At 40.5% G+C, this 27,966-nt stretch overlaps 3 protein-coding genes across 15 annotated transcripts in view; 2 read left to right on the top strand and 1 right to left on the bottom strand.

Moving 5' to 3' along the window:
* LOC109874533 (obscurin) overlaps positions 1-10,438 on the bottom strand; it is a 134,593-nt gene extending 124,155 nt beyond the window's left edge. For 9 of the 11 annotated variants that reach the window (XM_031809839.1, XM_031809841.1, XM_031809840.1 and 6 more), the window contains exons 1-6: positions 10,265-10,437; positions 7,337-8,435; positions 4,052-4,321; positions 3,381-3,641; positions 1,065-1,370; positions 309-575 (exon numbers count right to left, since the gene is read on the bottom strand). In XM_031809839.1, coding sequence (XP_031665699.1) covers positions 309-575; positions 1,065-1,370; positions 3,381-3,641; positions 4,052-4,321; positions 7,337-8,426 — 2,194 coding nt within the window. In that variant the 5' untranslated portion in view covers positions 8,427-8,435; positions 10,265-10,437. Of the gene's footprint in view, positions 1-308; positions 576-1,064; positions 1,371-3,380; positions 3,642-4,051; positions 4,322-7,336; positions 8,436-10,264 lie in introns of all 11 variants that reach the window. The other 2 variants (XM_031809833.1, XM_031809843.1) reach the window with 2 other exon arrangements.
* A 12,133-nt stretch (positions 10,439-22,571) lies between these two features.
* LOC116358567 (uncharacterized) lies at positions 22,572-24,101 on the top strand. Of its 2 annotated transcripts, none has more exons than XM_031809831.1 (4): positions 22,572-22,785; positions 23,045-23,167; positions 23,286-23,393; positions 23,654-24,101. In XM_031809831.1, exons 1-4 carry the CDS (start codon positions 22,606-22,608, stop codon positions 23,807-23,809), a joined length of 567 nt encoding a protein of 188 aa, XP_031665691.1. In that variant the 5' UTR covers positions 22,572-22,605; the 3' UTR covers positions 23,810-24,101. The 2 variants fall into 2 exon arrangements, with proteins under 2 accessions (XP_031665691.1, XP_031665690.1); XM_031809830.1 differs by having other exon boundaries at positions 22,573-22,785; positions 23,651-24,101.
* A 1,698-nt stretch (positions 24,102-25,799) lies between these two features.
* On the top strand, positions 25,800-27,661 carry LOC109874722 (uncharacterized). Of its 2 annotated transcripts, none has more exons than XM_031809828.1 (4): positions 25,800-26,008; positions 26,269-26,391; positions 26,510-26,617; positions 26,875-27,661. In XM_031809828.1, exons 1-4 carry the CDS (start codon positions 25,829-25,831, stop codon positions 27,031-27,033), a joined length of 570 nt encoding a protein of 189 aa, XP_031665688.1. In that variant the 5' UTR covers positions 25,800-25,828; the 3' UTR covers positions 27,034-27,661. The 2 variants fall into 2 exon arrangements, with proteins under 2 accessions (XP_031665688.1, XP_031665689.1); XM_031809829.1 differs by having other exon boundaries at positions 25,816-26,008; positions 26,878-27,661.
* Positions 27,662-27,966: the final 305 nt, after the last annotated feature.

The following is a 27,966-nucleotide window of genomic DNA, read 5'->3' as shown; positions in this document are numbered from 1 at the left end:
CCCTTTTCGGTTATAGATAGTACATTTTTTTGATTATATATATATATAGCCTTTATACTCATTGTGTATTTATTATTACTTGTATTATTACATGTTTTACTTTCTATTATTTCTCTATTTTCTTTCTCTCTGCATTGTTGGGAAGTGCCTGTAAGTAAGCATTTCACTGTTAGTCTACACCTGTTGTTTACAAAGCATGTTTTATTTGATTTGATTTATACAGGCAACTCAAAGCATCATGCTAATGAAGATATGCATATTCAACCACAGTTCTTATTCTTGGCATTGCCCCCTATTCCAGTGCTTACCCTTCACTTTGAGTATACAAGTGCTCTCAGAGCCACCGCCCACAAATTTGACCACGGCTCCGTTCATCTCCATCAAGACCGTCCGGATCATCAGCGTGTGCATGGTCTTTTGGCGGGTGATGAGGTAGTCACCACCACTACGCAGGAGGCGTCCGTTGATAGACCAGAAGCCAGAGCACACGGCAGACAGATCCACGGAGAGTGAGGCCTCCTCACCTGAGATGGCTGTGCTGTTCATCAGGCCTGTTTTCACCTCTGCACTGGGCTCTGTAAGAAATGGTTGAATCACATCAGTATTACAAAAGTAGCATGCTGGTGTTTTTATATATTTTTTCTTATTACGGTTTGATTGAGAGTACCCGTTGAAAAGTTCCAAAAGGTTATTCTGCTGTCCCAATAGGAGAACCATTTTAGGGTCCTGGTAGAACCCTTTTTGGTTCCAGGTAGAAACCTTTTGGGTTCTATGTAGATGGAACCTCAAAATCTTCTACCTGGAACCAAAATGGGTAATTCAAAGGGTCTCTTATGGGGACAGCCGAAGAACCCTATTAGGCTCTCGATAGCACCTTTTTTTCTAAGAGTGTACTTAGTTATTTTACTCTTAAGTACAAGTCACCTTCTACCTAAAAGTCTTGGTGCAGACCCACATTCTTCTTGTCTACCTCATACATCTCCAGGAGTATTCCTAGACTGCCATTAGTTTCTTCTTCAATAAAACCAAGTATTAAGGAGTAAGAAGATGTTTGTCTGTCTCACCAAGGTAGAAGGTCCCGGGCACCTCCAGGTATTGGCTCTGGCCATAGTTGTTGACTGCAGAAATGCGGAACTGGTAGCTGGCCTCTTCTGTGAAGTTCTGGATCGTGATCTCAGTAAAGGGGCTGATCTCCATGCCATTGCACCTCTGCCAGGTCTGGGCACCCACCTTCCTCCTCTCTACCATGTACCCCTTGATGGGCACAGGGCGGTCACTGTCTGGGGGGGACCAGTGGAGGGTGATGGATGAGTCTGTCTTGTTGCGCACCACCACATCGATGGGGGGATCAGGAGGATGCTTTCTGGCAGCTGGTAGGTAGGGAGGTATAGTTTGAAATGGCTCACATATGTATGATAAATCCTGAGAAAAGTCAGTGATATGATGTATCTGCAGATATATAGAACAAATCCAGATAGCTGATGTTCTGAAAGAGCTGCAAAATATAGACCCCTACAAATCAGATGGGCTAGACAATCTGGACCCTCTCTTTCTAAAATGATCTGCCAAAATTGTTGCAACCCCTATTACTAGCCGGTTCAACCTCTCTTTCGTATTGTCTGAGATTCCCAAAGATTGGAAAGCAGCCACGGTCATCCCCCTCTTCAAAGGGGGAGACACTCTAGACCCAAACTGCTACAGACCTATATCTATCCTACCCTGCCTTTCTAAGGTATTCGAAAGCCAAGTTAACAAACTGATTACCATTTCGAATACCACCGTACCTTCTTCGCTGTGCAGTCTGGTTTCCGAGCTGGTCATGGGTGCACCTCAGATAAGAGACAATACTGGGCAGCCGTACTCATCGACCTGGCTAAGGATTTCGACTCTGTCAATCATCACATTCTTATCGGCAGACTCAACAGCCTTGGTTTCTCAAATGATTGCCTCGCCTGGTTCACCAACTACTCCTATGATAGAGTTCAGAGTGTCAAATCGGAGGGCCTGTTGTTCAATTATTTGGCTGACTCTCTTCTCTGTATACATCAATGATGTCGCTCTTGCTGCTGGTGATTCTCTGATCCACCTATACGCAGACGACACCATTCTGTATACTTCTGGCCCTTCTTTGGACACTAGCCTCCAGACGAGCTTTAATGCCATACAACTCTCCTTCCGTGGCCTCCAACTGCTCTTAAATGCAAGTAAAACTAAATGCATGCTCTTCAACCGATCGCTGCCCGCACCTGCCCGCCCGTCCAGCATCACTACTCTGGACGGTTCTGACTTAGAATATGTGGACAACTACAAATACCTATGTGTCTGGTTAGACTGTAAACTCTCCTTCCAGACTCACATTAAACATCTCCAATCCAAAATTAATTCTAGAATCGGCTTCCTATTCAGCAGCAAAGCATCCTTCACTCATGCTGTCAAACATACCCTCGTAAAACTGACCATCCTACCAATCCTCGACTTTGGCGATGTCATTTACAACACTCTACTCCAACAACTCCAACACTACTCAACAAATTGGATGCAGTCTATCACAGTGCCATCCGTTTTGTCACCAAAGCCCCATATACTACCCACCACTGCAACCTGTACGCTCTCGTTGGCTGGCCCTCACTTCTTAGTCGTCGCCAAACCCGCTGGCTCCAGGTCATCTACAAGTCTTTGCTAGCAGGTATATCTCACTGGTCACCCCCAAAGCCAATTCCTCCTTTGACCGTCTCTCCTTCCAGTTCTCTGCTGCTAATGACTGGAATGAACTGCAATAATCACTGAAGCTGGAGACTCTTATCTCCCTCACCAGCTTGAAGCACCAGCTGTCAGAGCAGCTCACAGATCACTGCACATGTACATAGCCCATCTGTAATTATTCCATCCATCTACCTCATCCCCTTACTGTATTTATTTATTTATCTTGCTCCTTTGCACCCCATTATCTCTACTTGCACATTCATCTTCTGGACATCTACAATTCCAGTGTTTAATTGCTATATTGTAATTACTTCGCCACCATGGTCTATTTATTGCCTTACCTCCCTTATCTTATCTCATTTGCACACAATGTATAGAGACTTTTTTCTTCTTCTACTGTATTATTGACTGTATGTTTGTTTATTCCATGTGTAACTCTGTGTTGTTGTATGTGTTGAACTGCTTTGCTTTATCTTGGTTATCGCAGTTGTAAATGAGAACTTGTTCTCAACTAGCCTACCTGGTTAAATAAAGGTGAAATAAAATAAATATAGTTAACCTTTGTGATCAGATTAATCCAAATGGAATTTAAACGTAGGATTTCCTAATTTGATGTTGTGACAGGAAAAGGGCTTTAGAGTCTGTGCTATGCATGTAGGTCTATGTTTGTAGGTCACCTGTGACAGAGAATCTTGTGGAGGTCTTGCAGTCTCCAGCCATGAAGGCCACCTCTCCTGAGTCGTCAGCTTGGCATTGGCTGATGGTTAAAGTGTACTGCCTGAGGGTGCACGCAATTATTATGCGTGTGTCCGGCTTCAGACGCTCGGCATTGCGTGTCCAGTAGGCGTCAGAACAGGGGTGCTCCAGCTCAACGCAGAAGATCACTGTATCACTCACTGGCACTACAGTCCTCCTGGGCAGCTTCTTAGTGATGTTGCCTGTGAGTGACAAGTACAAGGGTCACCAAATGGCAAGTGTAGTCTACAATGCTGCAGCACTAACTCTGTGTAAACTGAATACCAAGGTTATTGCCCCCTTGAAAGGTCAGAAAGGAAATTGGAGACTCCCTTTGCATCATTAAATGTTTTGACAGTTTTTTGACTGTATATTTTGACAATATATTTTGACACTGCATTTTGACAGTATATTTTGACAGTACTTTGACAGTATATTTTTACAGTGTTTTGACAGTAATAGGCAGTAATGCCTATTACATGATGAAACTGCACAACATTTAATTGTAAACTTCTGTCTGATATATTTTCCATCAAAGTATGATGTAGGAACAATCTCAATGTTGATAATGTTGCATAATATTTGTATAGATACAAGAAAATGTCTCTCGTACCCAGCACAGTGAGCTCGGCCACGGTGCGGCTCCCCTCCTTCATCTCGCAGATGTAGACGGCATCATCATTGGTGGTGACGTTGTGGATGGTGAGGCGCCGCATGGTGCCCTCCTCCTCCATTCGGTACTTGGAGCAGTCCTCCAGTCGCGTCTCCTCCATGAACCAGCTGGCCTGGGTTGTGGAGATGGGCACCTCACACAGCAGCGTGGCCGTCATCTTCTCCTGGACCTCCACATCCTGCAGCTTCCTCCTGAACGGCACCTTGGGCTCTGAGGATCATTGAAAGAACACAGAATAATTGTCAGAAGGTGAGTGAAATTATGGAAATTGGTGGATGCGTAAATCAATTGCTCATAAAGTCAATCTCTTACTGTTTTGCAGATACAATGGATGTATTTATTTGAATATGCCATACCCTGCCTTGGGCTCTGACATAGGAAGATTGCAGAACATTTTTAAAAAGGTGAGTGACTCCTGTAATTAAATGAATGTATCTTACTTTGAAATGTTCTCAGCAGAAAGTAAACAGCAACAACTAAGAGCATTGAAGCGCGAGACTCAACTTCTCTACTGTTTTGGTGCCCTGGCTACCACACTGTACACAGCAAAAAACGAATCTGTGCACATAGGCAGATACTGCGTGTGACTCTCGCTCATCTCAATATCTCCGGTGCTGCCTGTGGCAACGTAATTTCACTGATTCAACCTTTAAAGTACTTGTACAGTACTAAAGTTTCAATCACTTATGTATTTCAGCTGTACTCCATCAACAACCCATGGTTCGACCAGTCCAAGCCAGCATTTTGTCATGTGTCCACCTCATGTGATACACACACATTCTACAGGACTGATTTCTATGAGCTCCAATACATCCCAGAGTATTTCCATCAAATAAAACTACAATTTACAGTCCTTAGAAAGCAGATTACATAGACAAGTGCTGTTCCATTTTCAGCAACAAAAGGAAACATCACATTTTGAGAATGCTTTAGTTCTCTACGATTTAACTGTCTGTTTACTTTATTATGGAATGAGTTAACAAGGCTCCTTACAGGGCTATTATTATGTACTGCATTTCCATTTGGACAAGTTTAGAACAAGACATCAGCACTCAGAATAATCACCTCTATTTATTCATTATTTCAAAATAGGCAGCACAGTCAAATGACCTAGTTACCTCATGGGTGGAATGTTATTCATATTTTTCATTATTTCTTAATTAATTAACATTATTTCAAAAACCCACCCGAAAATCAGGTGTTTCTATGTCAAACTGTTTTGTTATATATCAGTCTTATATGATATATATCAAGTGTAATATTGTGATGCAAACTCAAAATGGAATGCATTTCAACTCCATATCTGACATGGTACAGGTGTCTTCTTTGTTTTAAGACCATAACCATGTGTGTGAGGTGTAGACTTGTGCTTCAAAGTAAATTTGTTTAAGGCTACCAAGACATACTGTGTGACCCGTGTTTAGCCCACTGCAGTAAAAGGTTAAATATTGGCTTATGCTCTTTGAAAACAGTTGAGAAGGAACAGAGGCTAAACCATATTCACTTACATTTTAGTTTAGCGTTTATGTGCTGGTATCATCTTTCCATATAACATTTGAATGTGTGTTTTGAATGTTTGGCTGGGGACTGTGACTACTGAGTATGTTTCAATTATGACATTTCCTAGAGGTTCTTATTGTACACCAGAGGGTCATCAAATGATCTGGTGTTGATAAAAACACTGGTACATAAAGGGTGGAGGGATACAGTCCCTCTCGCTTGCAAAGCCTCTCAAGAATCCATTATCTGGTGTCAATTACTGTATAACCAGATGCAACCAAAATCACTGCCATGGGCACTGCACTCGCTGTCAAATTGAGATCGAGATTAACAACCGCCATTGATAAATCTCCATGCTCCAGGCTTCTAGCAAATCAGGAGTTGCTCATGGAAAATCACCCTAGCTCTGGCACCTAATGGCCATCATTGCAACTGTGAACTACTCATCACTAGCAGAAAATAGATGAAACATGACACTCCCCCTTCATTTAGCTGCCAGCATTCCACCACTTAGTTGCACAGTTTAAGTCTATGTTGGGGCAAAGTAAAACTGTGCTCAGGTGAACGTTTTAGCTCACTTTGGTTAATTATTTTCGTGTGGATAGAGACTAATTTCTGTAAGAGCATGACTGTATGACATTATCCGATATCTCAAGGACAGCACACCCTCGGTTAACCTCTTCAGATTCCTTGCACTATCATGTTTAAAGGCCCAGTACAGGACCATGTGATTTTCCTGTGTTTTATATACAGTATATTTCCACACAATGAAATTGTAATAATACTGTGAATTGTACAATTGTTGATAATGTTCTTTTAGTGTAAAAGCTGTTTGTAAAGACCGCCTGAAATTTCAGCCTGTTTTGGTGGAATGGAGAGTTGCCATGGAGACATCAACATGCGGTGAAAAACAGCTCATTTTTCCGTTATTAACCTCTCCACTCAGACCACTCAGACAGTCCTAGTAAAATTATTGCTGGAGTAATTGCTCTTTGCTAAGAAGCTATTTTTGTTTCTTTATGACCATTTTAATTGAGAACAATCACAATAAGGTACTTAACTGTCTCACAGAAATTATTTGATAATGAGCTCAGTATGGGGGAAGAAAAAATGTTTTATCCACTCACTGCTGTAAGTTGCTCTGGATAAGAGCGTCTGCTAAATGACTAAAATGTCAAATGTAAAAAATGTAAAAATGGCTGCATTGGGCCTTTAAACACTCTTTGAAATCAATGCTTTCACATACATAAGCCCGTGTACAGGGGGACCTCAACATCACAAGAATGACAAACTCCACTGTTATGCAGGACTGCATTGCAGAGACATTTGAGCTATACTTAAACAAATGCTATATATGTTATATACTAGTCGATTATCAGCAATTCATATAGAGCAATGAGAGAGAGTTAATCTAAGGTCATCTCCCCACATGACAAGCATTGTCATGTCCCTTAAATACACATGAATCCCTTTGCCTCGTTATGGAAACGTTAAAGAAAACGACCTGCCCTTTATCCTCAACAGCCGAGTGATGAACTAGACTTGGGAGTATGGTAATGGCAGAATATGGAAAAACTAATGCTAAACATTTTTAGATGTGATGCACTCTCAAATTAAAATAATAATCGATGGAATAAATGGACTATTCTGCATAATTTATATTCCAATCAAACATCGCTCTTGAAATACCAACCATTTGTGATTTTTATATATTTTTTGGCTTACCTTTAACTATCACCAGCACGGCGCTGTAGGTGTGTCCAGCCATATTGGAGGCATTACAGGTGTACAGACCATTGTCCCTCTGTTTGCAGTACAGGATCTTGAGGATGAAGTTCTCGGCCTGGTCCTCATACATGATCTGTCTGCGTCCCTCACCAATGTTCCCCCCATCCTTCCTCCAGATGATGTGAGGCTTGGGGTGGCCTGTCACGAAGCAGCTGAGTTTGGCGTGCTTGCCTTCAGTCACTGTGCAGGTGCGGGTGAAGACGCCTTTGGGCAGATGACTGACCAGTGCTGCGCTGCTGTGGTCTAGACCCAGAAGGCCCAGCCCGTCTGTGACCATAGTGGTGGCGGTCGAGGAGGTGGTGGTGGAGTTGTAAGTGGAGCTGCTGGTCTCGGCCGTGCAGTAGATAGAGATCCCTTCTTTACGCTTCTGCAGGTGGGAGAGGAGGGAGGTGCTCTTGTCCTTGCCCAGGTGATGGGAGTCCTGGGTGTCTACAAGCAAGGTGGCTGCAGAGTTAGAGCGGCCTACCGAATTCTGGGCCCGGCAAGTGTATGTGCCGCTGTCCAGACTGCGCACGCTCTGGATCCTCAGAGAGCTGCTGTCACTGTCCGATGTCACCTTGATGCGGTTAGTCTCGGCCAGGTAACGCCCGTCCTTCTCCCAGTCAAATTTGGGCTCTGGGTAAGCCGCAACCCGGCAGTGGAAGACAACATCGCCCCCCAGGCCTACGCGTGCGGAGGTAGGCTTGACCATGAAGACGGGGGCCCTCTCCACCATCTCCTGTGGAAGGCCTACGTGAAGGGTTACGCATGCATATGCTTCCCCAACATTGTTTTTGGCCCGGCACATGTACTGGCCGCTGTCCTCCAGGGTTAGATCGTAGATGGTGAGGCGGTAGACGTCACCATCATCCACCATCTTGAAGCGGCCCCCAGAGGTCAGACGTAGCTTCTCCTTTTCCCAGGTAATCAGTGGGGTGGGGTTGCCCACGATGGTGCAGCTCAAGGTGGCATCCTTTCCCACGCACACTGCGAAAGCCTTGGGCCGCGTGAGAAACCTGGGGGCCCCTCCAAACAGGTTCTGGTCCATTACTAGTTCCTAGTGTACCAAGGAAATAGTGTCATTTAGAATTGAAACACACCTTTGAGAGAATAGAATAATCAAGAATACTGGGCTATATCAAGAAGTGCATGGGAAAGGCAACCAAATCTATGAGATATCCTTCTAATCTTATTGTCAATCATTTAAATCACTTGCCTCTTGAACTGGAATGTCAAACTTGCATGACACTACACAGCCTCTAGTGTCTCATCCTTCTCATGCCTGACATAATAATGTAACAACTCTACATCAGCAAGTAATGACTAAAGTTTGGAAAACCTTGTTCACACATAGGTTCACACTGTGTTTGGGTGGGCCATTGTAGAGTTAATTGTTTGCTGTAAACTAAGATTGTTTTCACAGGAACTTGGAGGAATGTGTTAACATGTCTCACTTATGGCCTAGATATTTTTAGTGACGTCTGTCTGCAATGGAAGTCAACAAAACATATTTTCCAAAATGTAAGATATGCATTGAGGACAGATTACAATGATATCTCAGTAGTTAAAACATTTATAGAGCAAATCACTCAGCCTTCATCTGTTTACATTTACATAAACAATACAGAATACTGACTTAAATATTGTATATAATGTCTCTATGAAGGTCGAACATAAAATTGTCCCATTCAAATGTAACAATCTGCAGTTTTATTGTTTTGTACAGCACATTTGCCTACCCAGGACAGATGTCCAACTAAAACACTGTGATACAGAGTAGGCTAACAAGATTACAAGTAACAACCATAAAATGGATCATATTCTAGAAAAAAATGTCCAACTGATGATAAATAATCATCAGAGCTAACCAAGAGGGAGGCAGATTTTAGAGTGACAGAGGGATGCATAGAAAAACAATCCTCCTCATTCTTTCCAAATAATAGCCGACAGTAGGTTTTTGGGTGCATATTTCATAGGTTTCTGCCTATTTGTTACACTTAAAACAATACTAGCCTACTGAAGTGGAATATTTAGATTAGTTGGTACCATAGGCGTAACTGTTCTTCAAATCTGGTCCTGGGAACCCACAGGGGTGCACATTCTTTATTAATACATTATTTGAGTCTGCAGGACCAGACTTGAGGAGCACGGTCGCATATGACATCAACCAGACCCATATCAAGATCAAATCACACCCACACACTTGCTAAAAAGGCGTATCCAGAGGGGAGCAGGTGGTTTATTAGGCCGGTAGCCTACCCAAACTGATCAGCGCACCGTCAGATTAACATAAATGCTGTTTTAACCCGGTTAAATACAGAAAATATTCTATATGAAAGGGTGACATTTGCCATCTTTGTCACCTCCCTCCCCTGAGCTGCCTGTCCCAAAAATAACCTCAGCTGTCAGGCCGTGTCTCTGTCCATTGCCATTTGTAGTAGCAAAGAAAGTTCAGCTGTTTGGTAGGGAACCCACAAGAGAAGGAAAAGCTTCGTTATTCGATATTGCTTGATAAATGTACCAATATAATTATGCAAATAGATCATACATGTTTTATGTAGATGGTTTGATATACTGTAGATAGTCGGCAAAAAACATTTTAGATATGGTCTTCTTTGACCTATAAGTTACTCATTGCAATTCAACATATAAGTTATAAAAACATAGGTTTTAGACCGTGTAAAACTGTCACCACAAACATAGAACAGCACACTAATAAAGATGATTTGTCTAAAAATAAGAAACTCGACATTTACAAATAGGCCTACATTAATTAGGCCTGATTAAATTACCATTTATGTTGTTCAGTTATTGCAAATTGAATTTACATTTAGACTATTTCAACTGGGAACTGGGTTAATTCAATTTCAGCAATAAGTTTCTCACCTTGAGTCTTCAGACACTCTCTGTTAAAACAAGCACTGAAACATGTGGACGAAAACTTTAACAAAGTTTTACAGTCCGAAAGATGATGCAATCTTTGCCGTTGAGATTCAACAAATTTATGTTTGGTCAATATTCCTACAATGATGATTTGTATCCAGGGCAGTATAACATCCCCCAGTCTCCTGCAGTGGGTGTTTGACTACGCGTGTTTCTTTTTTCTTCATTGGTACCTCATGATGCCAAGTAGCTGACGTTCCTATTATGGTGCAGCCTCCTTCCCAAAATAGACTTGTCATTTACTGTAGATATAGCCTGGGTGCTGGAGCAGGGGGCTGGACATGCTGGTATAGCTTATCTACCTTGACTAGTCTACCCCATAACAACAGATTCAAAATTGTGCATATGAGGGCCATCAAACATTTGTATTAGTATTTTTTTGTATTTTATTATGGATGCAGATTAGCTTCTGCCAAGGCAGCAGCAACTCTTCCTGGGGTCTAAGCACATCAAGGCACTTACATTACAATTAAGCAAACAATTAAACAGTAAATCACATAACATCGCTACACCACTACTTATCCACAACACAAAAAAAAACACCATACAACAATACCACAATTTACACTACCGGTAAAAAGTTTTATAACACCTACTCATTCAAGGTTTTTATTTATTTTTACTAGTTTCTACATTGTAGAATAATAGTGAAGACATCAAAACTATGAAATAACACATATGGAATCATGTAGTAGCCAAAGAAAGTGTTAAACCAATCAAAATATATTTTATATTTGAGATTCTTCAAATAGCCACCCTTTGCCTTGATGACAGTTTTGCACACTCTTGGCATTCTCTCAATCAGCTTCTCCTGGAATTATTTTCCAACAGTCTTGAAGGAGTTCCCACATATGCTGAGCACTTGTTGGCTGCTTTTCCTTCACTCCGCAGTCCAATTCATCCCAAACTACCACAATTGGGTTGAGGTCTGGTGATTGTGGAGGCCAGGTCAGTACTCTATCACTCTCCTGCTTGGTCAAATAGCCCTTACACAACCTGGAGGTGTGATGGGTCATTGTCCTGTTGAAAAACAAATGATAGTCCCACTAAGCCCAAACCAGATGGGATGGCGTTTCGCTGCAGAATGCTGTGGTAGCCATGCTGGTTAAGTGTGCCTTGAATTCTAAATAAATCACAGACAGTGTCACCAGCAAAGCACCCCCACACCATAACACTCCATCCTCCATGCTTTACGGTGGGAAATACACATGCAGAGATCATCCGTTCACCCACACAGCGTCCCACGAAGACACAGCGGTTGGAACCAAAAATCTCCAATGTTAATTCCAGTCCAAAGGACAAATTTCCACCGGTCTAATGTCCATTGCTCATGTTTCTTGGCAAGTCTCTTCTTCTAATTGGTGTCCTTTAGTAGTGGTTTCTTTGCAGCAATTTGACTATGAAGGCCTGATTCACACAGTCTCCTCAGTCTCCTCAGTTGATTTTGAAATGTGTCTGTTACTTGAACTCAGTGAAGCATTTATTTGGGCAGATATTTCTGAGGCTGGTAACTCTGATGAACTTACCCTTTGCAGCAGAGGTAACACTGGGTCTTCCATTCCTGTGGCGGTCCTCAGGAGAGCCAGTTTCATCATAGTGCTTGATGGTTTTTGCGACTGCACTTGAAGAAACTTTCAACGTTCTTGAATTGTTCCGTATTGACTGACTTAAAGTAATAATGGTCTGTTGTTTCTCTTTGTTTATTTGAGCTGTTCTTGCCATATTATGGACTTGGTCTTTTACTAAATAGGTCTATCTTCTATATACCTCCCCACCTTGTCACATCACAACTGATTGGGTCAAATGCATTAAGTAAAGCAATTCCACAAATTAACTTTTAATAAGGCACAGCTTTAATTTAAATGCATTCCACGTGACTACCTCATGAAGCTGGTTTTTATGTACCTGTATTTGTATCTCTTCACAGACCACGCTGTTCCATAAGATATATTTTTTATCAGTTATTTAAATCTGATTCTACAGCTTGCAACAGTTACCTGATGTGGAATAGAGTCCCATGTAGTTATGGCTCTGTGTAGTACTGTGTACCTGTTTTGTAGTCTGTTTTGGACTTGGGGATTGTGAAGAGACCTCTGGTGGAATGTCTTGTGGGGTTTGCATCTGTGTCTGAGCTGTGTGCTTGTAGTTTGTCAACACTTCTTACAAAAATGAGTTGTGATGAAGTCAACCTCTCCTCCACTTTGAGCTATGAGAGATTGACATGCACATCATTAATGTTAGCTCTCTGTGTACATTTAAGGGCCAGCCCTGCTGCCCTGTTGTGAGCCAATTGTAATTTTAGAAGGATTCCATCAGCTTTCTATAGGCTAGGCCTATTATATTTTCTTCTCAACATTCCTAATATTAAGCACACTTATTTCCTTTACAACAGGAGTATAGCCTACCTGGCTGGCATTAAAATGAACCATGGGAAAAGTTTCCTCCATTCTCTAGATTACATGTATTTTCCCCCCTATTCCGACAGATGCATCATAATGGTCCATTCTAAACCAAAACTAATTTCACACATACAGTACCAGTCAACGTTTTGGACACAGCTGCTCATTCAAGGGTTTTTATTCATTTTTACTATTTTCTATATTGTAGAATAATAGTGAAGACATCAAAACTATGAAATAACACATATGGAATCATGTAGTAACCCAAAAAGTGTTATATATTTTATATTTGAGATTCTTCAAAATAGCCACCCTTTGCTTTGATGACAGCTTTATGTTATTTATTTGGTATATATAAAGACAAGATTAAATCAATAATAGTGTGATGGGTGACAATATTAACCTATCACTTGTGAATTATATATTATCACTTAAGTTGTGAATGATGCCAAGTTTGTGTACAGTAAGGCAAGAAAATCATAGTCGCACACCTCATGTAGGCTAGCCCATAGGCCTATATGTATTGATAAGGTTAGTGTCACAACTAAAGTAGCCAAATAACTTCTTAAAATTAAGAACATTAATCAGCTTTACAACGGGTTTAGAGTCTAACTGGCAACTATTCGCAGCACATGAGTTTGGGGAAGAAAATGTTCACTATAAAAATGCACCTTTATAATTAAAACATTACATGCATAATCGCATTTGCAGTCACTTTTAAGAATGGTGTTTTCACGTTAATGGAACATTTGCGCTTTGCTGCATTTATAATGTGAAGTAGCCTAATAGTTTAACAAGATTTCTAAGCTAAACGTTCTGATCATTGCTTAAAAAAGCTTTTGTTGATGCTAATGGTTGTATTGATTTGGGACCTATCCCATCCCACAACTGTCCCAGACTTTGTTTGGAATATTTATTTCTCTCACAGAATAAAATAAGTTAACTTTTGTGCTATGGGGGATAGTAGATTGACATAGGTGAGTGCTTTTGCTGTTCCTTAGGTCTACTCATCTTGTTGGCTGACAAAAAGTATATGTGGACAGTTCTTCCAATATCTTCAATATGCGCTTCGGAATTGGATAAGGATGCACACAGTTGCTTGTAGCCTGTGAGAAAGACCCGATCACATGACAGAGACCCACTTGAGTGAGAGGTGCATTGGAGCATGGAGCCGGGAGAAAGGAATACTATTAATTATATGCAACCCAAGGGCACAACGGCACGTGCAACTTTTTTCAAATCACCATTAGAGTCGCATCATACAGCCTTAGAATTTATTAAAAATCTAAACATACAGTCCAACGTTTGTATCACAACTAAAGTTCCATAAATAACTCATATAGGAGGACTTGTTTCATTGTAACCGCACAACACAGAATAGCTGCATGGGCACACTCCCTCAAATCGTTTAGGAAAAAAAGACCCCTTCTATTTTATTCAGCTATGTTCAATTGTATTCTTCACACTATAAAATAATGCCATGGAATTCTAAGCAAATCTTGTCTGCTAAATGAACTAGTGTAGCCAACAGCCATATGGCATAGCCAGAACAGGACCTAACATAAAGACAACTCAGAGTATGCTGTTCTGAAATAGACTACATTTTCTTCATATCATGTTTTTTTTAGACCTGTCTAAAATAAATCATGGATTTATTGTGATGGTGTAGGCTATATTACATAGATTTATTAGAGATGGAATAATTGTGATGGTGTAGGCTATATTACATAGATTTATTAGACATGGATTTATTGTGAAGGTGTAGGCTATATTTCATAGATTTATTAGAGATGGAATAATTGTGATGGTGTAGGCTATATTACATAGATTTATTAGAGATGGAATAATTGTGATGGTGTAGGCTATATTACATAGATTTATTAGACATGGATTTATTGTGAAGGTGTAGGCTATATTACATAGATTTATTAGAGATGGAATAATTGTGATGGTGTAGGCTATATTACATAGATTTATTAGACATGGATTTATTGTGAAGGTGTAGGCTATATTTCATAGATTTATTAGAGATGGAATAATTGTGATGGTGTAGGCTATATTACATAGATTTATTAGAGATGGAATAATTGTGATGGTGTAGGCTATATTACATAGATTTATTAGACATGGATTTATTGTGAAGGTGTAGGCTATATTACATAGATTTATTAGAGATGGAATAATTGTGATGGTGTAGGCTATATTACATAGATTTATTAGACATGGATTTATTGTGAAGGTGTAGGCTATATTTCATAGATTTATTAGAGATGGAATAATTGTGAAGGTGTAGCCTATATTTCATAGATTTATTAGAGATGGAATAATTGTGATGGTGTAGGCTATATTACATAGATTTATTAGACATGGATTTATTGTGAAGGTGTAGGCTATATTACATAGATTTATTAGAGATGGAATAATTGTGATGTGTAGGTTATATTACATAGATTTATTAGAGATGGAATAATTGTGATGGTGTAGGCTATATTACATAGATTTATTAGAGATGGAATAATTGTGATGGTGTAGGCTATATTACATAGATTTATTAGAGATGGAATAATTGTGATGGTGTAGGCTATATTACATAGATTTATTAGAGATGGAATAATTGTGATGGTGTAGGCTATATTACATAGATTTATTAGAGATGGAATAATTGTGATGGTGTAGGCTATATTACATAGATTTATTAGACATGGATTTATTGTGAAGGTGTAGGCTATATTACATAGATTTATTAGACATGGATTTATTGTGAAGGTGTAGGCTATATTACATAGATTTATTAGACATGGACTTTTTAAATGTAGACGGTTCAAAGGTCTGCATCAGTGGCTTGTAGGCTATGCATGGAAGACATGAGATGCTAAATGTGTTTATGTTAATTAACGGTCAATTACCGTGAGACCGGCAGTTATTTACTTGACAATAACAGCTGGCGAAATTTCTTGACCGCCACAGCCCTAGCCACAACAGCAGACTACAATCATAACGTCAAAAGCATTGCTAAAGTCTAACAAAATAGCCCCTACAATATTTTTAGCATCAATTTCTCTCAGTCAATCATTGGTCATTTGTGTAAGTTCTGTGCTTGTTGAAAGTCCTTCCCTATCAGCATGCTGAAAGTCTATTGTCAATTTGTTTACAGTAAAATAGCAGTGTATCTGGTCGGACACATTTTTTCCCAAAGGTTTACTAAAGGTTGGTAACAGGCGATTTGAGCCAGTAAAGGGGGCTTTCCTATTCTTAGGTAGCAAAATGACTTTTGCTTCCCTCCAGGCCAAAGGGCACACACTTTCTCTTATACACTATATTAGGCCCAGCCTTTGGAACATTGATTTTCCTCGATATGGCTACTATATTGTGATCACTACATCCAATGGATCTGGTTACTGCTTTCAAGCTAATTTCTGCAGCATTAGTAAAGATGTGATCAATACATGTTGATGATTTAATTCCTGTGCTGTTTGTAACTACCCTGGTAGGTTGACTGATAACCTGAACCAGGTTGCAGGCACTGGTTACAGTTTGAAGCTTTTTTTAAAGTGGGCAGCTTGATGAAAATCAGTCAATATTTAAATCACCCAGAAAATATACCTTTCTGTTGATATCATATACATTATAAAGCATTTCACACGTTATCCAGATACTGACTGTTAGCACTTGGTGGTCTATAGCAACATCCCACCCGAATGGGCTTTAAGTGAGGCAGATGAACCTTTACCCATATTTCTTCCACAGTATTTAACATGAGATCCTCTCTAAGCTTTACAAGAATGTGGTTCTGAATATAAACAGCAACACCTCCAGCATGGGCATTTCTGTCTTTTCTGTAGATGTTATAACCATGTTTTGCTACCACCGTTTCATCAAAGGTATTATCTAAATGAGTTTCAGAGATTGTCAGAATATGAATGTCATCTGTTACTACTATAGCAAGTTATTCATTTGATGAACCTTGTTTCCTAAGCTACATATGTTAAAGTGGGCTATTTTTAGAACTTTTCTGTGATATTTGATTGTTTTCATAGTTTTACTGGAAAGCTTAGCAGCAGTAGACATGCTCATGCTATTTATGTTAGTACAGGCTGAGCTGCACACAGTGGACTTCCTACTACGGCACACCGCCTCAGTGCTAACAGTATAGCCCCGGTTCATAGGCGCATGATTACTGCATACAATTGCTGTAGGATCAGCAGAGGCATTCAGGGCAGTTAGAGGGACATACATTAGGTTACTTACATTGTGTCTACCAACACTCCTGGGATAATGTACATTTGCTGAAGCATTATAAAAACTCAGCAACACAATGGTAGGGATTAGCTGAGCTGGGCTTGGGTCATTGATAAGTCATTGTCTCAATGCAGCCTCATGATGCTGTGTGAGGATCCAGGAATGCAAATGATTTGGGTGGATCCCATCCTCCTTATAAACGTGTTTTGTTTCCAAAAGGTAGTAAAATTGTCAACAAAAGTTACACCCATTGAGCTGCAATAATCACGTAGCCAGTTGTGAAGAGAGAGAATCCTGCTAACGCATTCAATGCCATGATTTAAAGAGGGCATAGGGCTAGATAGGATGGGATAGGACATTGTATTTGCACCAGGAACAGTCACATTTCTTACCATGGCGTTGCTCCGAATTTGCCATTACGGACAGCATACAGCATTGTGTTCTTATGTCTCTGTTTACCAAAGTTCATTCAAATCAATCAACAGAGCAATTCAAAGACAATCAATATAGAAACCATCTCTCCTATTATGGGACTACAGAACAAACTGCATCTCATTGGATGGAAGTAGGTTCGTTTTGGACTTATGCCCGACTGAGCATTCTACTCAATTAGTGACAGAGGTGCAACCTATGAATAAGCTATTAAATATCAGGGGGGGGGGGGCTCCCCACTCCCCAGATAGCATATCATGTTATGGGCAATGACTTATCTTTTTTTTTATACAGGAAATTAGCTCTAACAGCAATATTTTCTCTGAGCCTCATGGAATAATGTGTAAAATAGCATAAGATTAGCTATACAATTTTGCTCGAACCTTGCGGGGGTACCACGAAAGTGCACTACGCCACTGGGCAAACAGTTCAAAGCAGAACCATATGAGCTTATATGGCTCTGGTTCAAAGCATGGTCTACTTCAGTTGCAATCTGAATTAAATATGGTTTATTATAGGAATAAAGTAGAGGTAGTGCAAAGCTGATGCAGCCCCTGCCTGACTGTTTGCCTTCAAGCCATATCATGGTCCTAGTCCTCTCACTGGGCTTTCCCCCTCTGCTCTGCTTAGCTTACTGTGTGACTGACAACAGCAGGCCTCCGATGGCTCTTATTTAAACTCTGAAACTCTAGCGGAGGGTAATCCTAACATTACTAAGTCTCTATTGCCACGGACGACTTGAATTCAGACTTCATGTCTTTACTGAGTTACTGTATGTCCTGGGCTAAAATAATTGGAGTCCTAGAGACTAATTAATTAATTAATTGTAGACTGACAGTCATGCTTTTGACAAACAATGGAAAGACTAATAATATTATGTTTGTGACAAGGCAAGGTGTATCCTTTTTCATGCTTATACTGTACCTGATAGAGGATAGGCAAATTGGATAGAGGATCACATAAACGGAATACATAGTTGTACTGTATCTGCTTTCAGAATTACAGGAAGTTTATCACATGTACAGTAATACATGTAGCCATGTTTTGCTATCTATTTATGTTTGTACTATTTTTGATCAATGAGACCGACACTTCAATGTCAGGATGGACACAATGTCAAAAGAGAATTTCCATACTTGGTATTGGCATGTCAAGTTCCAATGTCTCCAGCTTTGTGCATAGCTTCATACTGTAACATTCAAACTTAGTGCTCAATGTCATGCATACAATTTACTGTAGTTATGCGAAAACCATAAACAACATATGTTTTGTGGTACATTTTAATTACATTATTATAACTGAGCATTACATTCATCATATGTGTGTTTTTTTGTTGTTGTATGTGTTTTACTGTCTGTCTGTGTGTGTGTGTGTGTGTGTGTGTGTGTGTGTGTGTGTGTGTGTGTGTGTGTGTGTGTGTGTGTGTGTGTGTGTGTGTGTGTGTGTGTGTGTGTGTGTGTGTGTGTGTGTGTGTGTGTGTGTGTGTGTTTTATAGGTGCATGTGAACTTTCACAGTCCATCTTGAGTTGTTGCGAGTGAGAATATTATCAGAGCATGCTGAAAAAAACAGCTGGTCTAGAGGCGAGTTGTAAATCTTTTCCACACCCCTCAGTAAACACCCACTACTCCTACAGCAACTGAGGTGCCATTTGTGCCTTTACAGTGCTGCACATGTACATCTGTGTAAATGAAGGGATTCTTACAGCAGCTGCTATAGACAAACATAGAGAAGCTACTTTAGTGTGACTCATCTCCAGACAGTACTACAACAACAACACTACAGCAGTACTGAACTCGATTCAAGTTGATTTGTAGTGACACTTCTATATATGTGTTCATGTAAATTGAAACAAAATAGGAAGGTGTGTGAAAATAAATGTCTGGAAATGTAAATGTATTTTTTTTTCAAACATGACAACAAACAAAAATATCCAAATAGATAAAGTGGTTGAAATGCCTTTGCTGCAGAGGATCCAACCCTCTTTCGGTCTTTCACGTGACCTCTGGCGTCTACTCAGACATGCACATGTTTTTGGGAAGATAACAAGAGAAGAGGTTTCACAGCATGTCCAGGAGATGGCGAGAATGAGACAGTATTACTCGGTGAGCTAGCAAAATGTAGTCTATGCAATAAAGAACTAGTTTAAGTGACATTGAGTCCTTGAAAAGCACTATATGTATATTTCCCAATAAATATAATTGGTATTATTATTACTACTGTGTATACTGCGGTGAATCTACAATTGAGAGCAGACTTGATACAGTTACATCATGGGTGACAATAATGTGGAAATCTGAAAATCTTTTTGATCTTGGAACATAATTGTTCATCTATAGAGTCAAAGTAAAGGTATCAACATATGCATATAGTATAGGCCTACTGTTATGAACAGTAGACTGCATTGTAATAACTGCCCACATACTGATATATAACCATTTAAAATGCATGCCATTGAAACTGAGTATTAAATTGCCCCACATTACCAACCCACAAGGAAAACATACAGTAGATCAGTAGCCTAATGTTCTTCACCTCTTCAATTCAAAGTGATGCAAATCAATAACATCTAGCATACAGATATACTAGATCTAGAAACGGACCATTTTGTGTAGCTGTAAAGTTTTCTGATATGTGTTTACATTTGACAGTGCCATAGTGGCAGTCAGATTGGGTAATAAAAGGTTCTAAGCGAGTTGCAACACACATTTTGAGTGACGGGGGAACATGAGTCATGAGACGTTTCACAACACTTTTTTTCCTGGCTAAGCTTTCCTACTGCTACTTGGCCAGCACCTTCAGAAGCATACGTCACTAAAGAACACTAACCTCCATATGTCAATGATCTGCTGTATATTGCTGAGGCAATATGCAGGGGGACCGGTACAGAGTCAATGTACGGTGGCACCGGTTAGTCGAGGTAATTGAGGTAATATGTACATGGAGGGAGAGTTAAAGTGACTATGCATAAAAATAAACAATGAGTAGCAGCAGCGTAAAAGAGGGGTCTGGGTAGCCATTTGATAAGCTGTTCAGGAGTTTTAAGGCTTGGGGGAAGAAGCTGTTAAGTATTTTGGACCTAGACTTGGCACTCCGGTACCGCTTGCCGTGTGGTAGCAGAGAGAACAGTCTATAACTAGGGTGGCTGGAGTCTTTGACCATTTTTAGGGCCTTTCTCTGACACTGCCTGGTGTGGAGGTCCTGGATGGCAGGAACCTTGGCCCCAGTGATGTACTGGGCCGTACGCACTACCCTCTGTAGTGCCTTGCGTTCAGAGTCCGAGCAGTTTCCATACCAGGCTGTGATGCAAACAGTCAGGATGGTGCAGCTGTAGAACCTTCTTAGGATCTGAGGACCAATGGCAAAATCTTTTCAATCTCCTGAGGGGGAATAGGTTTTGTTGTGCCCTCTTCACGACTGTCTTGGTGTGTTTGGACCATGATCGTTTGTTGGTGATGTGGACACCAAGGAACTTGAAGTTCTCAACCTGCTCCACTACAGCCCCGTCGATGAGAATCGGGATGTGCTCGGTCCTCCTTTTCCTGTAGTCCACAATCATCTCCATTGTCTTGATCACGTTGAGGGAGAGGTTGTTGTCCTGGCACCACACGGCCGGGTCTCTGACCTCCTCCCTATAGGCTGTCTCATCGTTGTCGGTGATCAGGCCTACCACTGTTGTGTTATCGGCAAACTTGATGATGGTCTTGGAGTCGTGAGTGAACAGGGAGTACAGTCATGAGTGAACAGGGAGTACATGAAGGGACTGAGCACGCACCCCTGAGGTGGCAGATGTGGCAGATGTGTTGATCAACGTGGCAGATGTGTTGTTACCTACCACCCTCACCACCTGGGGGCGGCCCGTCAGGAAGTCCAGGATCCAGTTGCAGAGGGAGGTGTTAAGTCCCCGGGTCCTTAGCTAAGTGATGATCTTTGAGGGCACTATAGTGTTGAACGCTGAGCTGTAGTCAATGAATAGCTTTCTCACATAGGAGTTGCTTTTGTCCAGGTGGGAAAGGGCCGTGTTGAGTGCAATAGAGATTGCATCATCTGAGGATCTGTTTGGGTGGTATGCTAATTGGAGTGAGTCTGGGGTTTCTGGGATAATGGTGTTAATGTGAGCCATGAAAAGCCTTTCAAAGCACTTCATGGCTGCAGACGTGAGTGCTACGGGTCGGTAGGCTAGTCATTTAGGCAGGTTACCTTAGTGTTCTTGGGCACACGGACTATAGTGGTCTGCTTGAAACATGTTGGTGTTACAGACTCAGTCAGAGAGAGGTTGAACATTTCAGCGAAGCCACTTGCCAGTTGGTCTGAACAAATATTGTACAATCCAGGTGGGCAAATCTCTTAAAGACTTAGCCAGAAAAGTGATTCTAACATGTATTGACTCAGGGGTGTGAATCCTTATGTAAATTTGATCTTTCATTTTCAATACATTTGCTAAAATGTAAAACAAAACGTATTTTCACGTTGTCATTATAGGGTCATTTGTGTTGATGGGTGTGAAAAAAAATCAATTTATTCCATTTTGAATTTAGGCTGTAACACAACAAAATGTGAAATACGTCAAATGGTATGAATACTTTCTGAAGGCACTGTACATAAAAAAAGTTTTACACTGTATTGCATATATAACAAGAAACATATCACACAATATTTTACAAGGACGTCTGTGATAATTCTTGCCATCCAATTATGTTTGCTTGTCAACTATCTCTCCTGGTCAATTAAGTTTTGTATGTTTAGGTTTTCAGCACTTAATTCCACTTTACATGTATACTTAATACACGTCCAAGTTTGACGAGTGCTAATTTCACTCAACAACTTTTTTTAAAGTGTAGTAGACATTACAGATCATCATAGTCTAGCCCATAACGAATGACTGTTTTAGCATGTATAAAGTAGAATACAAAACATACATCATCTTAACAAACATTATTAGAATTAGAATAATTGTTCATTACGCTGTTTAAACTAAAATATGTATCTAATTTAGCAATATACTGCAAAGGGGCCAATGGTCTGACTGATCTAATTGGCAGACAACATGTAGAGCCATTTTCGTAGACACAGATTAGGACAAACTTAGTCCTGGAAGAAGCATGACTACCTCCAGGCAGTGGTTTCCCAAAAGCCTGGATTGCTCAACCCTAGGTTTTCCTATAAGAACAAGACAGACTATAAAACAGAGGTGGTTCTCAGAGTAGGAATCAGAAATGAAGATGAAGGCTCTGGTGAGATCTCTCCTCTTGCTCGCTGTGGCTAACCTGCTGGTCAGAGGTCAGACCCAGACTGAGACCAGGTATGAAGACATCATCACAGCTGCTTCAAATCAGCTGCTTCCTGTGGAAGAGCAGGCTTTCCATCCGCTTCTGAACCAGCTGGAAGTCGAGACTGTGAGTATTGAGACAGTGAAACTGACAGTATGAACGTTTCACTCCTCTTATTTACACAGTGCTGAGGGGCACAACAATGTTTATGTGTCATGGTTTGTTAAATAGTTTTATTCCAGTCAAGTTAAGCGATATTTGTCTGTTTAATATGCAACAACGATACTTTTACATGGAAAAGAAATAGACTCAATGGGGGGGGGGGGGGGGGGGGGGGGTGACCATTGAAATAATTGACAATACTGTGTTTTCTCTCTGATCCCAGTTGAATACAGAGGATGTGGACCAGTCTGAGGTGTCTGTAAGGTTGAGCTTCCCCCTGCAGGAGACGCTCTGCAGTAAGGCACAGGGGCAGCGAGGCCAACCATGCCCTCTGAAGAAAAATGGGGTAAGAACAATTGGATTTTACAGTATTGTGTGAAATAATAGTCATGGGACGCAAGAAACGACCAATAATAAGCTGAGATTGGCAAATGGCTAATTGTCAATGACTCCTTCCTCTATAGAAACGAATGATGTGCAGCATGGAGGTCAGACATCCGATTCTGGAGACTGGCAACACCCTCAACACTGACCGGTCTGACATTTCTTGTGAATACATGGAGGCAGAAGTTGTAAGTTATTTCTCAACATCTCCCTACCTATATTAGTTAGGACGTAATGCTAAAGGTAGCCTAACAGTGTCAGAACAGTTGATCTGCAATTTAAAAAATGCAGATGTTAAAGTGCATTAAATGCTTAGCAGTTTATGAATTTCATGAATGTGGAAACATGCATCTCTTGAAATAATAACTTTTTCCGATTAGTCTGGTCAAAAAGGTTCTGCTTTTTCCTTTTTAAAAGTTTAAATTCATATTTTTAATGATTACAGCAGAAGATTCGGACAAGAAGAGGCAAGGACAGCGGAGGCTCTGGGGGCTCTAAGATGTGGGGTTGGAGAGGTCGTCCTGGGAGTCGCTCTCGTCCTGGGGTTGGCTCCGGCATTGCTGGAGCTAGCGGAGTAAACCATGTTGGAACTCTCACTGCATAGAACAGCACAACACACCCTTGGATAACTACAAGATATCTCACCAATCAAAGAAACTTCAAAAGCACTCAAAGTTGTGGTTAATGGGTGAACATGCAACTTTGAGCTTCTTTAAAAAAAAAATGCTTTTGGTAACTCTTTTGTCTACATTATGAATTGTTTTGTATTTTGTAGCTATCATTGTTTGTAATAATGTACCTATTCTTACATGCCAATCTTTGAATTTTAACTATGGAAAATTATTTCCAGTTCATGTTTACTGCACTAATAAACTGCTAAATAAGTTTTCAAAAGACACTGTGTGTAAAATATGTAATTTCATGGCAGTTTAGGAGGTTTTTGAGAGCTCTATGTTTTTGTGTTTATTGTTCTTTAAAAAAAGATCATTTCTCTGTTGTTCTGTTAGGCCGACAGTTTAGGCTTTGCTGAAACATGTCGGGATGGTTTCCTGGACACAGATTGAGTTAAGAGCAGTGACCTGTCATTCAGGGCAGGTTGGGGCAGAGCCCCACATTTTTAGCCAGACATTTGCCTGTTTTGCATGTTATTTTGGCATTAATACGTGTCACATATCAGTTTGCCAACAATGTAAAAAAATATATATTTCATTGACATAATAAAGCAGCATACAAACATGGTCTCTTTTCTGTTTTCTTGAGTAAGGCATCTCCAAAATGCAGGTGTTTCAGCCTAGCTCAGTGCTTTTTGTGGTGGTGGGGCAAGCCAGCAGAAAGTACGGATCGTTGCGCCATGATTGTCTCAGTGTTCTGTCACTCATGGGGACTTTACGTCACTGCCAAGTGTAAGAGGAGACATTGAAAATGCTAGCTCTTCGGTTGCTGCCATAGACGTGCCCATCCAAGAAGGCCCATGGTCATTGTTCACAGATAAAATGATGTAAAATCACGTTATATGTACAGCAGATTTGACTGGACTGTTCATGTCAACATCATACCTTCAAAATCTTAGCTAGCAGTCATCATCATGAATCAAGTTGACAATCTACTGGCAAATCCTTTTTAATCCTTGTCATATGAATAGAAATAATGAAGAGAAATTATAAATAAAACGTATCGGTGCTCATCGGCGGTTAGACATAAACATTACACAACAAGTTGGAAATCACAAATAATTCAACGAGTGGTTTGGAAGGAATCAGTGACAGTGGCTGTGTGGACACAAATCTGGGATTAAGGGGCTCTTTTCCAAGTTTAAAATGATAAACATTCAAAATTGGCCATGCTGTCAATGAAGCATGATGATCAAAACAACTGTTAACTTGGAGGACTGCCGCATTACCTTCCTGTTCAAGTGAGCCGAGCACAACAATTTGAGTAAAACAATGTAATGTATTCAGCTTCGTAAATGATGTAATATGCCAGGAAGATATGTATACTGTAGCTAAGAAAGCAATACTAAGTGTATGTTGTGTAGTAAGATGTTAGTAGCGCATTTGTCTCACCCTAATAATTTGGTTTATTTACACATCTTAATTTCGCCTACTGTTCTGACTGTTCTAAGGTAGCCTGTTTTAGAGAAATGTAATCATCTAATATTGTAAGAGCTTTCATTATCTGCTTATATGCCCCCTTTATTTATTATACAGTTCTAACTTGGTGTACAGGGATAATACTGTAAGAACGGCCCATGTTCTGAATTCTGTTGCTGAACAAATAGTTATATTGACTAACGTTACGTCCGTCCTAATCAAAATTACGGATTGCCTCTTATCCGCTTGTCGTCCCCTTATGCCATAGTTTTTACATCTCAATTGTCATTAGAAACAACATTTGTTTTAGCAAGTCAAACATACAGTATCAGCTATTTTTTTTAAAGGTAGTAAATGAGGCTGAATGAATGAATGAGTTGAATGAGTTTTACTAGTCCAAACCTAGTCCTGGAAGAAGCATGACTACCTGCAGGCAGTGGTTTCCCAAAAGCCTGGATTGCTCAACCCTAGGTTTTCCTATAAGAACAAGACAGACTATAAAACAGAGGTGGTTCTCAGAGTAGGAATCAGACATGAAGATGAAGGCTCTGGTGAGATCTCTCCTCTTGCTCGCTGTGGCTAACCTGCTGGTCAGAGGTCAGACCCAGACTGAGACCAGGTATGAAGACATCATCACAGCTGCTTCAAATCAGCTGCTTCCTGTGGAAGAGCAGGCTTTCCATCCGCTTCTGAACCAGCTGGAAGTCGAGACTGTGAGTATTGAGACAGTGAAACTGACAGTATGAACGTTTCCCTCCTCTTATCTACACAGTGCTGAGGGGCACAACAATGTTTATGTGTCATGGTTTGTTAAATAGTTTTATTCCAGTCAAGTTAAGCGATATTTGTCTGTTTAATATGCAACAACGATACTTTTACATGGAAAAGAAATAGACTCAATGGGGGGGGGGGGGGGGGGGGGGGGGTGACCATTGAAATAATTGACAATACTGTGTTTTCTCTCTGATCCCAGTTGAATACAGAGGATGTGGACCAGTCTGAGGTGTCTGTAAGGTTGAGCTTCCCCCTGCAGGAGACGCTCTGCAGTAAGGCACAGGGGCAGCGAGGCCAACCATGCCCTCTGAAGAAAAATGGGGTAAGAACAATTGGATTTTACAGTATTGTGTGAAATAATAGTCATGGGACGCAAGAAACGACCAATAATAAGCTGAGATTGGCAAATGGCTAATTGTCAATGACTCCTTCCTCTATAGAAACGAATGATGTGCAGCATGGAGGTCAGACATCCGATTCTGGAGACTGGCAACACCCTCAACACTGACCGGTCTGACATTTCTTGTGAATACATGGAGGCAGAAGTTGTAAGTTATTTCTCAACATCTCCCTACCTATATTAGTTAGGACGTAATGCTAAAGGTAGCCTAACAGTGTCAGAACAGTTGATCTGCAATTTAAAAAATGCAGATGTTAAAGTGCATTAAATGCTTAGCAGTTTATGAATTTCATGAATGTGGAAACATGCATCTCTTGAAATAATAACTTTTTCCGATTAGTCTGGTCAAAAAGGTTCTGCTTTTTCCTTTTTAAAAGTTTAAATTCATATTTTTAATGATAACAGCAGAAGATTCGGACAAGAAGAGGCAAGGACAGCGGAGGCTCTGGGGGCTCTAAGATGTGGGGTTGGAGAGGTCGTCCTGGGAGTCGCTCTCGTCCTGGGGTTGGCTCCGCCATTGCTGGAGCTAGCGGAGTAAACCATGTTGGAACTCTCACTGCATAGAACAGCACAACACACCCTTGGATAACTACAAGATATCTCACCAATCAAAGAAACTTCAAAAGCACTCAAAGTTGTGGTTAATGGGTGAACATGCAACTTTGAGCTTTTTAAAAAAAAATGCTTCTGGTAACTCTTTTGTCTACATTATGAATTGTTTTGTATTTTGTAGCTATCATTGTTTGTAATAATGTACCTATTCATACATGCCAATCTTTGAATTTTAACTACGGAAAATTATTTCCAGTTCATGTTTACTGCACTAATAAACTGCTAAATAAGTTTTCAAAAGACACTGTGTGTAAAATATGTAATTTCATGGCAGTTTAGGAGGTTTTTGAGAGCTCTATGTTTTTGTGTTTATTGTTCTTTAAAAAAAGATCATTTCTCTGTTGTTCTGTTAGGCCGACAGTTTAGGCTTTGCTGAAACATGTCGGGATGGTTTCCTGGACACAGATTGAGTTAAGAGCAGTGACCTGTCATTCAGGGCAGGTTGGGGCAGAGCCCCACATGTTTAGCCAGACATTTGCCGGTTTTGCATGTTATTTTGGCATTAATACGTGTCACATATCAGTTTGCCAACAATGTAAAAAAATATATATTTCATTGACATAATAAAGCAGCATACAAACATGGTCTCTTTTCTGTTTTCTTGAGTAAGGCATCTCCAAAATGCAGGTGTTTCAGCCTAGCTCAGTGCTTTTGTGGTGGTGGGGCAAACCAGCAGAAAGTACGGATCGTTGCGCAATGATTGGCTCAGTGTTCTGTCACTCATGGGGACTTTACGTCACTGCCAAGTGTAAGAGGAGACATTGAAAATGCTAGCTCTTCGGTTGCTGATTTGACTGGACTGTTCATGTCAACATCATAACTTCAAAATCTTAGCTAGCAGTCATCATCAAGAATCAAGTTGACAATCTACTGGCAAATCCTTTT

The sequence above is a fragment of the Oncorhynchus kisutch genome, linkage group LG30 (genome assembly GCF_002021735.2).
Source record: "Oncorhynchus kisutch isolate 150728-3 linkage group LG30, Okis_V2, whole genome shotgun sequence".
In the NCBI taxonomy this organism is placed as follows: domain Eukaryota; kingdom Metazoa; phylum Chordata; class Actinopteri; order Salmoniformes; family Salmonidae; genus Oncorhynchus; species Oncorhynchus kisutch.
Note: the sequence above shows the minus strand (reverse complement) of the source record. Positions and strands in the feature narration are given on the sequence as shown.

Excerpts from the sequence above, each read along its gene's own strand:
- LOC109874722 (XM_031809828.1), top strand. The coding sequence starts at position 25,829 with ATGAAGATGAAGGCTCTGGTGAGATCTCTCCTCTTGCTCGCTGTGGCT. Across the intron at positions 26,009-26,268 it reads ACCAGCTGGAAGTCGAGACT|TTGAATACAGAGGATGTGGA; the intron begins GTGAGTATTGAG and ends CTCTGATCCCAG. Across the intron at positions 26,618-26,874 it reads AATACATGGAGGCAGAAGTT|CAGAAGATTCGGACAAGAAG; the intron begins GTAAGTTATTTC and ends TAATGATAACAG.
- LOC116358567 (XM_031809830.1), top strand. The coding sequence starts at position 22,606 with ATGAAGATGAAGGCTCTGGTGAGATCTCTCCTCTTGCTCGCTGTGGCT. Across the intron at positions 22,786-23,044 it reads ACCAGCTGGAAGTCGAGACT|TTGAATACAGAGGATGTGGA; the intron begins GTGAGTATTGAG and ends CTCTGATCCCAG. Across the intron at positions 23,394-23,650 it reads AATACATGGAGGCAGAAGTT|CAGAAGATTCGGACAAGAAG; the intron begins GTAAGTTATTTC and ends TAATGATTACAG.